Raw genomic sequence first — 16,383 nt, 5'->3', positions numbered from 1 at the left:
GCTGTCCCACCTTTGTGCATCTGCCTTTTAAAGGTCATCATGACTTCTCGCAGCGCACCCCCGACCTCCCCGGCAGCCATGGCCGGTTGCTAGTCAGGGTGGGCGGGCTGGGTACCCGCCGGCCGCGTGTGAAGGCGAGCCGTGGGGGCGAGAGCGCGAGGCCGGGCAGGCGAGCGCTTGGGTATCGCTTCCTTGGCATTTCTGAAGGAGGAAAGATCTGCTGTCGCAGCGGGCTTTGACTTTGTGCAACGGTTTCTGTTTCTCCTGCGTGATAGCTGTGAATGGCAGAGGCTGGAGGGCCTCCTCCTTGGACACCTGGCCTCACTTTATACATTTTGCATATTCCCCGCTTCTATGCTGTCTTTTGTAAACAGAAAAGCAGAAAGGAGCATTCTTCAGGAGGTGCAAACCTGGGCTACAAATGAGAATGTACTTAATTTTTGTCTTCTGATCTTACACCCCTTGGGCAGTCGACTCTCCTGATCTGTGTCCCAGCCCCTCTGCCCTCACGTTCTCAGCCCAGAGGTCTCTTCTGCTCCATGTGAAGATCAAGTGGCCAGCTGTGATCGTTGCGAGCGCCCCACAACCCCACTAGTGCCCTGTGGCTGTGTCAGAGGGTCGGGGTCCTGCCCTCCAGAGTTCGTGGACCTGCCCTCCAGTGGTTGGGCTTTGCAAATTTGAGTCTTTCTGAGGATGTACACAGTGGTGGCATTTTGAACCCAAATGTATGGTGGGAATAATTTAATTAGTTCAGCAAATTCCTGGTGAAGGACAAGCAAACTCTACTGAGGCTTCCTTTTGCCACTTTTATCAGGGAGATAACTGAGAAATTTCAATACAGCTGTATCAGCTTTTGGGAAAGGCAGCAGCTGCCACCCTGAACTGTGCTGGCCAGCTGAGTTTCACTGCCTTTTACCCACCTTTCTTCCTCCTTCTCAAAAATAATGAACCGTACTAGATACTCTGGGATGTTTGAAGCTCCCCAGGGATGACTCTGTAGGGGGGTCTGGCTGTACCTGGGGAACCCACTGCAGTCTTAACAATTTTTGTGTTCCTGCTGCAGTTTTGGGGTAGTTTTAGCTTCAGAGTCCTGCTGTGGCTGGCCCCATGACACTTGAATCGGGTGACTTGTGTTTGGGAAGATCCCTTAAAGCTTGTTATTGTGACAGAAAATACTGAACAGGTTGAGGTACTGAGGTGATTTCACTGTAGTAAAGTGCTTTTATTTGCTTGCTAAAAATCTGTAGGCGTGTAGCTCCAATACAAACCTCAAAAGGGTAGGAAAATATAAACACAGACTTGCTTCAGATTGGTTTGCATTATCTCCTCTGAAATCCCTACGCATCTACACCATAGTATTAAACTTGGGCAAACTGAAGTGAAATGGATTTTTTTTATTTGGAGGAACTGTAGGTACGAAGAGTTGTGTTTGAATTGTTATTCAAGGTCCTGTAAACATACTCATGCAGAAGAAACTTACTTTCCTTTCACTGGAAATTTAAATTTAATATGTTGAATAGGCTATTTTTATTTCCTTTTTTTGGATCAAGCATGTGTAATTTCTCTCTTTCTCTTGTCTCAAACAGAGATTCACCCTGCAGTGAAACCCAATGTAATCAGGTCAACACCAAGCCTTCAGAGTCCAAGTACAAAACGACTGCTTGCACCCTCCAATCACTCTTCATTAAGTATTTTGGGGAAAAGAAACTACAGCCATCATAATGGTCTTGATGGTATGTGATGGAATATAAAAGAAATATTCTTTTAGTCTGTGAATTGCAAAACTTTCTGTGGACCTGAGATGACGTTAAATGAGGGCGTACAGAATGACAGAAATGTAAGATATGGAATAGCATGTGTATGGCATCGATTCTTAATGCAGTGAAGCATTGCGTTTATTAGTTGAACATGGATATATTAATGCCATCTCTTACAAAAACTACTTTAACCATTTTTCTTACTAATCTTGACATAAAAGGAAAGAAAATAATAAAATTTGGGGAAGGCAGAGGTGCAACATGTTTTATTTTGGCTTATTGCATTGCGTTTTTATTTGAAGAAATATTTTGCAGAGATATGCAAGACCTTTTAATGTACTTTGTGCAAATTTACTTGACACGTACCAGACCTACGAGTTTACAGCCGATCTTTTTGCTAGTATGTGAATTCTAAACACAGCTTAGTCTGCATTCTCAACAGTGTGATTGGTAATAGAGGGAAAATAGCTTCTGGCGTGTTGCACCCCAAGACCAGTGTCACAGAGTCAGTTAAAACAAGAAGTAGTCCTGGCAGTAAGCACTGGTGGAAGGTAGGAGCTTCTTAGCAAGCGACTGTTGCTGCATTTATACTGCTTGCAGAGGAGGAAGCAAAAGATGTGTAGCAGAGGTACATGAGAGGCTTTTGCCATACACTGTGCAGTGCCAGAGGTGATGTTTAAGCCTGCTGCATCCAGCCACTTCATTACAGTGTGGTGCAAATGGAGAGTGGATATGAAGCTGTGCAAAAAAAGGTGGAAATTTGTCAGTAAGGCTAACTTTTCTCAAATAATCTTTATTTTTTATTCTGAAAAGTGACCATGTATTAATCATTTATTTAAAAAAAAAAAACATTACCAAAAAGAAACATTTTCAACTGGAACTGTGGACATGTTTACCTCATGTCCAAATAAGAGGAGAATCCAGAAGGATATAATTTGTTCACACTGAAAAGAAATGCATGCGTTCCTGAGCTCTCTTTTTGTGAGATGTAACCTCTGTAAGCCGTTGGCTTATTTGTTCTGTAATTGCATAAGGTTGTTGAGATTAGAAATCTGAAAGAAGTTAGGCTCTGAAATAGACTGTTCAGGACATGATCTGCACAAAAGAGGTGACTGTTTTCATGCTTCGCAGAATAGGTCGAGGTAGAAATGAGAGGGACTCGCCTTTTAGGCATGCTAATAGAAATAGCACTCCAAATACAGGAAGAAAAACTTGATCCATTATCCATAATCTTCCTATAATGATCGTGTTTTTCTGTCATTGCCAACGCTATTTGTGTCTTGCAGTGAAAATACCTACTAGACATTTAATAATACCTAGGTAAATCACTACGTGCTTTGACAAAAAGTGGTTATTTAGTATACACAGAAGAGAGGATTGCTTGGACCTCTGCTCCGTGCACAAACAGCCATTACACAGTAGGCAAATAACATGCATGGCAACACAAGCTATTCAGTGGACCAAGATGACAACCACGTGACTTGGAAGAAAAGATGATCACATGGATAGGCATAGCCATAAATGCTGCATTTCCACTGCAGTCTTTGAGTGTGAAGTTCTGCAGGACAGTCTGGTAGTTGCTGCATGGGAACGAAGGCTGCTTCCCCCTTCCACCAGTGCTGGCCACTAACCTGGGCTCTCCATATGAGCTTTGAGTGATGAATGGCTTTCACCCGGGAGTAAAGCTGGTGTTGCATTTCTGCTGCAGAGAAGGCTGTAGCAAAAAGTTCAAGGTAAACATGATGATGATGTCCCTCCTTATGCCCTTATAAGGAGGCAGGCTTGGAAGTCTTTGAAGTTTTTCTTCTACTTAGTACAGATGCGCTCTTCAAAGTAAAGGATGGATAAAACCAGTCATTAGCCACACTGATTAGTTTGTATCAAAGTCAGCTAACTGTGTTAGGCAATGTGCACAAAATAACATCTAATTTGAAAAATTAGTATTGAAAACTGTAATTTATCTCCAATGCTTTAGCAGGTAACTATTTCTGCTTATCTATTTTCTGTGAAAACATAACTTACTGAAAGCATATATCCAAAATAACTGAAATCTGTGTTTTGTTAGCGTGAAAATAGCTATTTCAGTATTTAAAAAATCACCATTTTTGTTCTTGTCCTAGTCCCTCTCTTTAATTAAAAGTCTGCAAAGTGTGAATAAAAGGCAAAGAAAAAGCAACAAACCAGTAGTAATGATACGCAGCAACACAGGTCCTCTGTTCCTTTTGACTTAGGAATTATTACCTTTAATATTTACTATTTAACTCCTCCTCTGGCTATTGGTAAATATAAAATACATTTTTTTTGGCTACAATTTATCCAGCTTCTCTTCAGTACACAGCAAAAACTCTGTGACCAGATCAACTTGGGAAATGGTGATTTCTATGTAATTGCACTGACCACCGTGTCCTATTTGTGCAGTGAAAGGTTTTGCCAACCTTCAGAGGTTTTGTGTGACTATAAATATACTAAAAAGCTTTTTTGGTTCCGAAATACTCCAAAAAATTGATTGTTGGAGGGTTTATTGCGTTGCATCAATTAACAGTATGCAGAAGGCCTGCTATGGAGCTGCTGCTATATTCAGTCTTTCAGTGCATGCTTTGATTAAATGAGCAAACGAAAAGAAGCACAGTGGGCTTATATTAAGTCTTATCTCTTGCTGTTGTTAATGTTATTGACATAGAAATGTCTGCATGTTCAGGTTTGCTGTTTTCCAACAGTATTAGAAATCTGTTGTAAAGAAGCCATATAAATATGTTTGCTTAAGATACACAATAATTTACAACATTGAAGTAAATGTCACATAGGCTTGTGCAAATATATATTTAAATTGGCATATTTAAAGTCAGGCTTCCTGCATAGGTGAGTGCCATATTTTGAAAGAATTTGTTATTAAAAAATAATAATTATTGGCTAAGAAATAAACCGATGATACTTCTTTATGCCTGTATGGGGGGGTAGGGGAAGATTATAAGAAACTTCATTAATATTTGGTTTAATGTGTTTAAGGGTGATAAACATGAACAAGATTAGCGTTTCTTAGAGAAATCTTATGTTGGCTTGAGTCTTGATTTTGGCCAATGCAGCACAAGTTTTGCTTTCATTTTTTTTCGTGGATGCACCTCCAGCAAGAGTCTGATGCAACTGCTAGGGGTGAGGGAGTCTGTCATTTCTGACTATTATTGCTCTGTCTTTGTCAAGAATGATGATGGAGCTCACTTATCTCTTCATAAATGGTGGGGCTTGTGCCCTGACGTCTTGCCATTAACTGATCTGAGTGTCAGTCACTGGTGTCTGAGAGATGTAGTTTTATGCACGAACCCACGTATAAGGCATAGACATAAATAAAATCACGCTGCTTAAGCATTGTGTATTGTAACTAGATAGACAGAAGCTCTTGTAGCTGTTTGTGTCCTTTATTGTAGGAGGAGGGCTTTTCCTGGATGATCTTAGGAAAGTGTTTTTCCTTTTATTTTCAAACAACAATAAATCTTGCATTCGTAGGACGGAATGAAAAATGCCAGAAAGCTTTTTTCCATTTTGGAAAAAAATCACAGTACTTTGGAGAGTTTTTGTGTAATATGTATGGTGGTGCTTTTAACTACTCTGAGATGCAGTATTTCCATTGCTGCTGAGAATAAAGCCAACACAAGATATTGAAGTTGTTCTCAGCAGTGACAGTCTCTTTCAAATGGGAAAATTCCATCTTCAGAAAATCACAACGTTGCAGAATGTTACGTGTATCCAATTTTATGACTGGAGTTGATGATGGGAAGATTTAGGTGTGACTGTAAAGTGCTTTGTAGATATTTTGCATCTGATCTTTAAATTACAGTGTCTGAAATTATTCCGAGCAATTACTTTCACCCACAAGCTGCTTAACTGTGAGCAACAGTACATCCAAGTAGTCAAGTTTCACATCAGGCTATTGTTTTGGCAGGGTGAGTAATGATAATTTTCCTTATAATATTTGGAAAGATCAGTAGAGGTATGTTACGTGAGTAAAATCTGTCAGCTGGCAGCCATTTCCTTACTTGTACATGCATCAGAACCAGAATATCCCCAGGATGTCCAGGATATTAACGTCACTAATGAGGTACAGAAATCACTCTGTGCCTGTTGATACCGTTTCATGACTTGTGGGCAGAAACAAGACAACCGGTTGTTAAAAGCTGAAGAGACTTTAATCAACAGGCCTGATCCTCCTTCTCTCTTCTCCTGCCCAGACCTTTAATGCTGTATTTCAGGCTGAGATGTCCTGATGCTTTCAGGAGGGTTCTTTCAACAGTCTCATTTCTGTTCCTGAATGTACTGAAGTGTGCAGCTATAGCTAAGAATGAGACAGCAATTTTTGGGTCCCTTTTCCTAGGAACCCGCACATCTCTGGCACAGCAAGATGAGAAAGTGGCACGAGCAATTGGCAAAGGGAGAAAGACCGCAAAAATAATGTACCTTCTCTCTTAGATGCTATTTTGGTCGATGCTTCTCTCTCTGATTATGACTAATAGTATTAGCTATTGAGGAGATAAGCAAGGAACAAAGGCTTATATTTCATTCCTATTTTCCCATGAGGATTTTGAGACTCTCCTTGGGCAAACATGAAAATATAAGCAGCATAACTGATGAGCAGGTAGAGAAAACAATTCTAATATGTCCTTCATCATAATTAACTTCACATAACCCTATGTGAAAGTACATTAGAAGGAAGGAGTTTTCACTGTAGGACGGAATTTCTCAGCAGAGGGAGTTGTTTTTTTTCTCAGATGTCTCTGATTGTTGTTATCCCATTAGTATTTTTCGGTAGAGATGTAGGTGTTCTGCTGTGATGGCGGTCTAGCAGAATGAAATACATACCAAAAACTACCTGGCACTCCATTACTTTAAAAAATAAAACCTTAAATTTTCCCTGACATATTAATAAACTCTAAACCCACCTAAATTGTTATAAGCCTCATTTTACATACCAGTGATTTCCAAGTGAAAGAGATGATGAGATGTGGTAAACAAACTACTATGTGAATCCACTTTTGCCATTTCTTCCATGCTGAAACACAAAATGCGATTAATGTTGAATTGTGTTATTCACTTCCCAAAAGTGAGAAACAAAAGTTGTATACTGTTCCACAGTCAGTTTTTCTTCTGAAATTTACTTTGTGCGTTCCTTGGTATAGCCAGCAAATGTTTAGAAATATTTGGCTACAGATCTCTTACTGAAATGTGTTCACTGATACCGATGGAACTGTGAGCATGGAAAGTAGATCTCTGGAAAAATGAATGCTGTGTTACTGTCATTTACTCCTCCAGCAGAGGACTATGAGAAGGGTGTTTATGACTGTCGGTTATTTCCCAGCATATATTACTCAGAGGATTTATGTCATGATAAGAAATGCTTTATGGTAAGAGCCTTGTCGTGCCTTTCTATACAAAGTCATTAAAGCCATCTCTGACCCTCAATAGATTTAGCTAACAACCTTTTTACCTTTGATTTTTTGCAATTTGCACAGGAGTAGCCGATATCTGTCTATTTTCACTATCCAATTGGAAGCAATTAAATATTTAGTAGAAAACTAAAATGCTGTAAAGCTTGCATTTCTGTGGTCAGTATATTCACTTGTTTTTGCAGAGGTACAAATGATGATACTGGAAATGATGAACTAGTGACAACTTCCAGAGCCCAAATTCTGTACCTGGAAAATGACATAGGCCTTCCTTAATTACCCAGGGTGTTTTCCCTTCAGGTCACTTACAACTAATTGATGATCCCCCCTCCCCACTTTGGTCTTCCTTCCTCCAGCCCCAGTGACATTGTGACTTAACACAAAAAATAATGAACTAGGAGGGAAATATTTTTGTCTGAAAAATAGAAAACAAATATCCACGCCCCCTTCCCAGTAGTTCTTAAAGTTGACAAAACAATTTGTTGTCCTGCAATGATAAATGTGCGGTCATGATTTGCCTACACTGAATTCACAATACAATTATCTTCCACGTGTTCAAGGTTCTTTGATTACACATAAAAGAACAGTCTTCCATTCTGTGTCTGAAGACTGCTCAAACTGCAGGCTTTTTTCAGTGGGTGAAGGTAAGCAGTGTGACTTCTCTATGATGAATTCGGTCACAGGAGGACTTGGGCGGAGCAAAACCATTTGCGCAAACCCCCGTTTCCTTGGATTTCCTCTGAGAGAGAACTGTTTCTAAGTGTTTGTATAGCATAGCACTGTGCTGTGGGCTTTTAAATATAGACAGCGATTGCTTTTGTTTTGCCCAAGTCGTAACACAATTTCCATTCAACTGTAGTTCTCAGGCTTACTGTGTCTTGTGAAATGTGTTATTTCCAAGGGTGCAAGTTCAGTAGAAATTGAGAACTGAGTGGGGGATCCTTTTTTTTTTTTTTCTGCTTTTATTTCCTTTCTTTCAAAAATGTATCTTTGGATTTGTAAGGCTTCTTTGCCTGCATTTGATTCACAAAAAGTACAAAACTAGAATCACATTCATGCTTTGATGCACCACTTTGAGTGTGCCATAAATCACTAACCTTTTGTTGTACTAAGGAAATAAATGCTTATGAAAAGATTATAGCATTGTATCTCTGTACTCACCAGTGTAACTCGTGCTTCTGATAACAGCAGGGGTTAGAAAGAGCAAGCTGTGTGGGGTCACAGATGGAGGAAAGTGCACTTCATGATGAACTGCCCCGTTTCTGAATCAGTGTTTCTTTTTTTATATACAGGTAATGTGTAGGCATGAAATTGCAGTAACGCTGGCTTTTCTGATTGGCAGAATAAATCAGCTTTTAAAACAGCAAAGAATAACACTATAATTAAGTTAGCATTTAAAACACAGTGCAGGTAGCTAGAACCTAATTCCTGGAATCACTACTTTCCCCTGGTGTTATTTTAAAGAATTAAAGTTGCAGAAGGAGAATCCTGTCTGTTGGATAACAGGATTAGCAGCGTATTACCTCATGAATTATGTGTTCTGGATTTGAGATCTGGCATTCACTTAAAGTGCTTCTGTGTATGATTACTGTCAAGTAGGTTGATTATTTTGTGTAAGCTATGATTGCAGAGCAATAGTTCTTAACAATTTGAGTACATAATGCAATAGGGGAGGCACCTTCAGAAAGTGCTTAGGCAGTGTAACTGGAAAGATCCTGTGTCTGGGGAAAATACTTTGTGATAATTTTGTACGTTTTCCTTCTTTTTGTTTTTCTCTTCTGTGTTATTTTTTCTCCAGTGTTTCAAATTTCTGTCTTGGGAGACTAAGGGTCTTCCTCAAGTTAAGTCAACCTCACTCTTAATAGGATTAGAAGGTGTATATATATTACTTTTTTTGACGTAAAACTTAATGTCACTTGTTCCATTGCTACAAACCGGTAGGAAATAACCATTTACGTTTAGTTACTTAAAAAATTTGTGATTCAAGTGGAGAAGAAATAATGAAAGAGTCTTCCTTTCTCAGTGTATTTTGTAAGTTGATATATCCTGGGTGAAAATGTTCTTTATAGTCTTACACACCGTGATAAGCCGAGAGTGTTACAAGGATTAAACACCTCTGCTATTGCCTGCCTGCCTTTATTTTCCACCTGTCTAAATGACATTATCTTCAAGCATATTTATTCTGGAAGGTTTAGAAAAAGGGCACCTTTCACCCACTAGTATTGCTGATGAAGCCATTAATATAAAAGAGAAAGATGAATATCAGATAACTAAGTTTCCTATCAGCAGAACTAAAGAATAGCACATATAACACATGAACAACTGGGAAAGGACTTGGAGTGTAACTAAGGATGTGGTTTCTGTTCTGCCTTGAAGAACTCTTAAGGGAACAAAAAAAAAATGTTGCCGGGGAATAATATGTACACTTGAAATAATTCTGTAGCTGGCATCATCCCTTAGCAGTGGACTTTTTCTGATTTAGCCTTAAATGGTTTTACAGTGGGAAATTTTATAGTTTCCTAGTGCCCATAAACAGGGAGAAACACTTGGTTGGTCAGTATGGTTGGAAAAACAACCTCTAATGTGAGGAAATTTCTTTTTACAACTTACTCGTTTCTATTTGAGTTCAAATAAATATGTTGTAGGAAGAGCATATGAGCATCTTAGGAAGTTTCTGCTGTTGGTGCATCAATTTCTCCACAATGATAAACTTCTAAACGTCTTGTCATTACTGAAGTTGCATTTACTGTAAAAACCCCCTTGTTAGTGATGTTGTCTGTCCATTTGTGTTTGAAGTAGAGTAATCCTCTTCACTAGCACTTCGTCAGCCTTAAGGGGAGAATCATTCTGTATCCTGGAGTTCCCTTTCTGCTGAAGAAGTGCAAGTACAGATTATTGCCTTGCACAAAATCATTTGCTATTAGAACTCAGTTATAAACCAAGTGTCCACTGGTGCCAGGTTTCACTGGAATTCGAGCCTGATTATTTAAATTCTCTAAGGCATTCTAAAACTTGGCAGATAAAACTGAAAATCGGAGGTTTTGTTTTCTGTTCTGTTGAACACCAAGACATCTGTGGTTTTTAAATAAGCTCTGTTGCTCTCAGACTGCATTGGAGGTTGCATTGGTGTGCAGGCCTCTTGTAACACATGCTGTTTTGAATGCTCCGTGACTGCCCTTTTAATTGGAAGCAAGGGCTTTCTTCCTAATTTCTGCCCTAATTAACAGCAAAGTTTTCCACAGAATTGGCTGGTGTATGCTTGTGCATAAATGTTGGTCAGAATCCTGCCAAATCAGGGTGTAATTACTTTCTGGAAGAAACCAGTGTCTCCTCAGTTCTAAAATCTGAATATTTGGGTGTCAGAGTATGTAAGAGTTTAAACTGTGTAACAACAACACCGTAATTAGTAGTCTCTGCTAGATCCTAGAATCTTTTGACTATGTCTACTTATTAAACAGTTCTTTCTCTGGCTTTTTATTTATGGATACACTCAGGTCTTTCTAAAAGGTGTTTGGCAACCTAGATGATATTTCACTATCTACAGCAATAAAAGCTAAGAAAAAAGATATGCAAAAAAATGGAGAATGTTTTTATTGTATGATATATCACAGGGATATTACTCTGCAATTATAACAGATCTTTCTTCACTTCTTTGCTCAGTTTTATTAATAGGTTATCAGTATGGTAGTATCCTGAAGTTAACAGCTGTTGGCATTGCATTAAGGGCGTCAGTAAAGTATTCTTCAAAAATACGCTGTTTAACAGCCTCCAGGTACATTTGTCTGTTCCTCAGTTCCCTTTAGGAAGATATTCTGTCTTTCACTCGGTTGTCCGTGGAACTGAGAGGGTGACTGAGTATTTTGGGACAGTCACGGCTAAGTGTAGTTTTTATAGATTTGGCATATAAAGCTGTGCCAAAAGCAGAGCGCCTCTGAGTAAGAGTGAAGTTTTTATTACTGTACTATCTAAAAAGTATGGATTTTTGTTTGTTCACTTTGATCGTTTTTGGGGGTGACTGGAAGTGCTGTGTAATGGATCTTCTCTGTATTTCCAGGTCCTGAAATGTTATTTCACTGGAATGTTATACAAAACAAAATTGTAATAACAAAAATAACTGTACTGTGAAGATAAAAATTGAACAGATTATAGAGTTCTTCACTCTACTGTGATCTTCTCTTTATAACAGTGCCAAATGTATTCAGGTATCCGGAAACAGTAGACTGTCAGTCTTCAATTTTTATACTACCAGTTTAAAACTTGCCTTGAGGACTGGTGACCTAAATGTAATTTTATATATGATAGCTTTTGTGTGAAAAAAGAGGAAAAGGGGGCTGGGAGACAAGCTCACAACTAAAATATCCATGGCTTTAGGTAGGTTTTCACACTACAGAACTTTTATCAATGGGAAGTTATTGATACCTATATTGATATATATTTATTTTTTTAATTAGATTTGATTAAAGATGAAGACTTGCACAAATGTAAACGTAAACTAGATATAGGAATTACTGCTGATTATCGGATTGAAGTTTCTAAATAGTTTGAGAGGTTTAAAATGGCTTGTCTGTGTTTCTATCAGTGATTGAACTACACCTTCAGACTGGTTAAGATGACTCCTCAAAATGAAAAAGAAACACCAGTTTGAGAGTATAATTACCATTTTTTTCAGGAAGAGATGTGCATCTGTTCTTACTCATGTCCTTTTGATCTCTTTGATACCATTTTAAACAATAACAAAACCCCTGGAGAATTCTTTGTGTAAGTGTTGCCAGTTGGGACCCCCATAAGAATCGCAGCTTGGAACCAGGGCAAGAATAACTAACCCATTGTACTTGTCATACATTTATCTCTTTTGCAGAATTGAGACTCTGCTCATTCAATTGATGCAGAATTGTGTACATTTTATCCAGAACTCCATGTGATGTTGCTCAATGTCTCTTCCTTAAGCTGATATGATGTCTTACACAAATTTTTGAGCAAGTCTATGAGATTTCTAGTAGCATCATCTTACATCTTATAGACCAGCAGCGAATTTTATTGCCATTTTTTTAACTGGTGAGGAGGATGTTTAGTTACTGAAGTTATGCTGTTTTGAAAAAGAACACAGCTGTAATAAGAGAACTGTAGCATTTTAAAGCGAAAGAGGGTAAGATTTTTGTCCTTGAGGCGGAAAAAAAAAGCAAACATAATTTAATTTAAACAGCAGGGTGAAATCTATGTTACCTCTTGGCCTAGTAGTGATTTCTCGGCAATTTTATGTAAGTATAACCATAAGTTCAGTTGACTGACTCCTGATTTATCATATAGGAGAGAATAATTAAGATTTCTCGATGTTGCACTTCTCAATATACTTTGTCAATTTCAAACTAAGAATCCATCTCAAAATTCTCAGGAAAAGGATTGTCTAGTTTTATAAAGCTTTTTCAAATGGGAATAGTAATGGAATTATGCTGATACTATTTGTATATTTTTCTGCAGAGCTAATCCTCCATGTTAAATGATGCCATATGTTAAAAGCAAAATGAAAAAAACCACTTCTTGAAACATGAATTATGAATTAGTTCCATTTTTATATTTTCTTGCAGAAGAGGATAATTAAGCAAAGAGAATGAGAGCAGTTAACAGCATACTATAGTGTGCCGTATATTTTCAGGGCAAATGATGATTCTCGTGCTCATTTCATGAGAAATCTTTCCAGTCTCTGCATTTCTGATATGTTCTTTGTTGTAGCTGAACAGTAGCATCTTAGCCTTCAGGGTGATCATCAGAAAATAGGGCTTTTATGGATAAAGACAATACTCTAACACACTGGGGTTCTTTTTTTTTTTTTTTTTTTTTTCCAGAATCATCCAGCCATACAACAAGAACAATAATGGTAAGTATAAAGGAAATTACAGGTATTGATCTATAGATATGATTTTTCCTTTGAAAGCAAAGTGGATGTAGTAGTATCCTAAGCTATTGGCATGGTTTTTTATAAAGTCCAGTAACACTGTAGAGATAATGTGAGTCTGTCTGCCACCACATGGGAAATTTTGGAAAAAATGTGAGGTTGAATAGCTTAAGAAGTAGTGGTGCTGTCAGTTTGAATAGGTGAAAAATCCAGTTACAGTTCTGTGTGTTATGTATTTAAGTGATTTTCAATTATGTCAAATTACTGTGGCTAACATCTCTTGCATTCTATATGTATCGCATGCGTCAGAGCACATTTAAAGTTCGAAACATACGCTGAGGGATTTCTTGCATCACATTCCTGTGAGGCTGGTTTCTGTCTTTGAGTTTGATAGTTGGGGTTCCAGAAACAGAGAAGTATTTAAATGGACAGCTACATCTTTGAAAATTAGATTAAAAAGTTCTATGCATAAGAATGTAACAGATTTAGTATCTATCTTGGGGTTTTATAGCATGAAAAATTTTATCAGTCTCTTTCTGTTTCAGACTCCTAATAGAAGTTAGATAAGGATGGAACAAAAATTCACATAAAGAAAACCTTTCTCTGACAGGGAATAATTCATGCCTATCCTGTAGGTATTTGGGGGGAGGACTATCCACTTTTGGAAGACTGATTTTTGAGCCAAGTTTTGAAATGTTAGAATAAAACTCAACAAAACATGATGTGAGCTTGTTTGTTTTCATTCCTATAGTTGCCAGGGTGTCCCTTCAAGTTTATTACCGCTTCTGTATGTACAGCACTTGGGGGACATGTAAATTCCCACACAGATACTTGATTCAACAGGACAAAGGGTAAATATAGGTCATTGCCTCTGTCATCAATAGTCATTAATAGTCCAGTGCAAGTGGATAATAAATAGGTAAGGACAGATCAGGACTTTTCAAAATAGTAGAGATGTGTCTGGAAGAAGTGATGTTTCTCCTTTCTATAGGATGTGATGTAATCCTTGTTTGTCGTGAATTTGGTTTAAATAGACCCATTTCAAAATAAGATGCTTAGTTACTGAAGTGTATTCCTCTGCTATAGAATTTTGAAAGGGATTGAAACATTTTTCAGTATTTTTCCATTTCTACATTGGTGTCAGGAAAAGAGCTAGAGGTTAATGCTGAAGCTGGTGAAAACTTCAGTCGTCATTCCCCTTTATTTTTTTCCCTATTAATTTTACTCTGAAGATGACACACTCTTTCAGTCTCTCTTTTCCATTAATGTATCAAAACAGCTCTAAAAACTGACCCCCAAAAATGGGAGGTTTGCCTATATAAATGTGTCTTCACACCGAAAGATGGCCAAAATTTAAAGGTTTTTAAATAACTTGAGTTCTTGAAATTCCTGTGTTGCAAACCTTTCCAGACCTCTCTGCTGATAACTCAGACCGTACAGACTAATGTTTTGCAGTCAGTGTGCAGTAGTTGTCCATTGCACTTAAATTAGTGAAAGTACCATTAAAAATAAGTATTCTGTTTAGTGTGAAAAGGTTGTAACAGTATGTCCACTCTTCTCTGCAATTAAAGCATAACTGAATGTGTAATGGAAAATTTCTTACTCCCCAAAGAGTAGGCAGAATATGTCAGTAAAGCCAGCAAATATACTGTTCCTCGCATTAGAAGTAGTATGAGATTATACATTCAATACAGATATAGTAAAGCAATACTGCTGAGATCCATTTTTGAATGACTACTGTAATAAATCATGACACTGAAATAAAGTCCCCTTTTCCTGTCTGATTATGGTTAATACTGCAACAGAAAAAAAATTAAACCATGATCTTTAATGAATCAGAATGTGAGAGCTACAGCAGCAAATCTGTGTCCTGCCTCAGATGCTTTGATGTGAAAAAGCTTCTGTCTTACCGAGGCCAAGTATTTGAACTCCTTTTAAGTTGCAATTATAGGTGGTGAAATAACATAAATAAGGCATTAAATCTGATTGTGTCTCTGAAGATTCAGATTTATGTTAAAACCAGATTCAATGAGGACTAGAGTGTACTTCGCTAAAGAAAAAGTACAGTTTTTCTCAGAGCATTACAGGAGTTCTATATTTTAATACAATGGAGTCTTTTTTTTTTTCAGATTCTTGTTCATAAAAATAAAAAACTAGAAAAAAATTTAAGGGTCTGTGTGAAGGGGAAGAGGAGGGAGGGGATCTTCTATGTTTTAACTATAAAATGCTTTTCCTCTTATTCTGTGGATAGGTGACAAGGTTAGTCTTTCATTACTAATTTACTGATTTATATAAATAAATATTTACATCAAAATGCTGCTTTTAAAGACACAGTTTACTCAGAGGTTATAAAGCTTTTCTGTAGCTTCCATGAAATACAGAGCCTATAAACATTGTAGTATTTTAGCCCAGATGCTTTGGAAAGTCAACTGCCGTCTTTTTCTTTGTGGGTTTTTTTTTTCCTTCTCCTTGCACAGAAAAGTCATTGACTTGGATTTTCACCATTACATCTGTTCTAGCTGTTTTGTGAAAGGTTTGATAGCAAATCAGGAGGTTCGGGGTTCGGAAGTAATAGTTGTGTTGACTGTTTAGTTAATTTCTTGTATGTGATCTGTTGTTTGAAAGTTTTTTTTTTTTTAATAGCCTTCGGGTTTCATAAATGAAATTCTGTACTCAAATTGCGTGTGTACCTGCATGTAGTATCAATGTTTGCAACTCCGTGCTGTGTGAAGACTGTCTTTTGCCATTTTTGCATTCATCTCAAATCTCTTATGAACAACTAAACTAAACCAACCCCCAACCTTGGTGCTTATTAGAGGTATAATACTAATGCCTTTGCAAATAACACTTCAGGTGTGGCAAAATAGAATCAATACCTGATTTAAACTTTACATGATTTTACGCTTGTTTTACACTATATCCCATATGATTAGGTCAATGCAAAATATATCGAACAAATTAATGTGGATTATTAGCAATCATCTGAGCATGCCCGATTCCTTCTAGTGATGTTTTTTCTCTGGGTAGTGAGCTGCTTTTGCTGGGCTTGATTTGATTTGATTTTTTTGTTTAAAGAGGTAACAACAATTAAAAAAATTCTAATTTAAGGCAATGGGATTTTTTTTTTCTTTTTTGAAAGGATGGAGAAAAACCTAAGAGAACATAAATTTAAGTCCACTTAAGAGTTTATGATAATCCAGGTAGATATCCTTTCAGCCACAGCATAAACATTGACCATTACTTTTTACACTTATAATGCCTGTTGGTGTTATGTATTTATTTCAAAACTGGACATCTT

The 16,383-nt window shown here is 37.5% G+C and overlaps 1 protein-coding gene across 2 annotated transcripts in view; it reads left to right on the top strand.

The window, feature by feature from the left end:
• MTA3 (metastasis associated 1 family member 3) overlaps positions 1–16,383 on the top strand; it is a 137,805-nt gene that overhangs the window by 99,648 nt on the left and 21,774 nt on the right. For both annotated transcript variants that reach the window (XM_086460582.1, XM_086460583.1), the window contains exons 16-17: positions 1,587–1,733; positions 13,036–13,067. In XM_086460582.1, coding sequence (XP_086316708.1) covers positions 1,587–1,733; positions 13,036–13,067 — 179 coding nt within the window. The remainder of the gene's footprint in view (positions 1–1,586; positions 1,734–13,035; positions 13,068–16,383) is intronic.

Source organism: Leptosomus discolor, chromosome 2, assembly GCF_034619465.1.
Source record: "Leptosomus discolor isolate bLepDis1 chromosome 2, bLepDis1.hap2, whole genome shotgun sequence".
NCBI lineage: Eukaryota > Metazoa > Chordata > Aves > Leptosomiformes > Leptosomidae > Leptosomus > Leptosomus discolor.
This window is presented reverse-complemented; position numbering and strand designations above follow the sequence as displayed.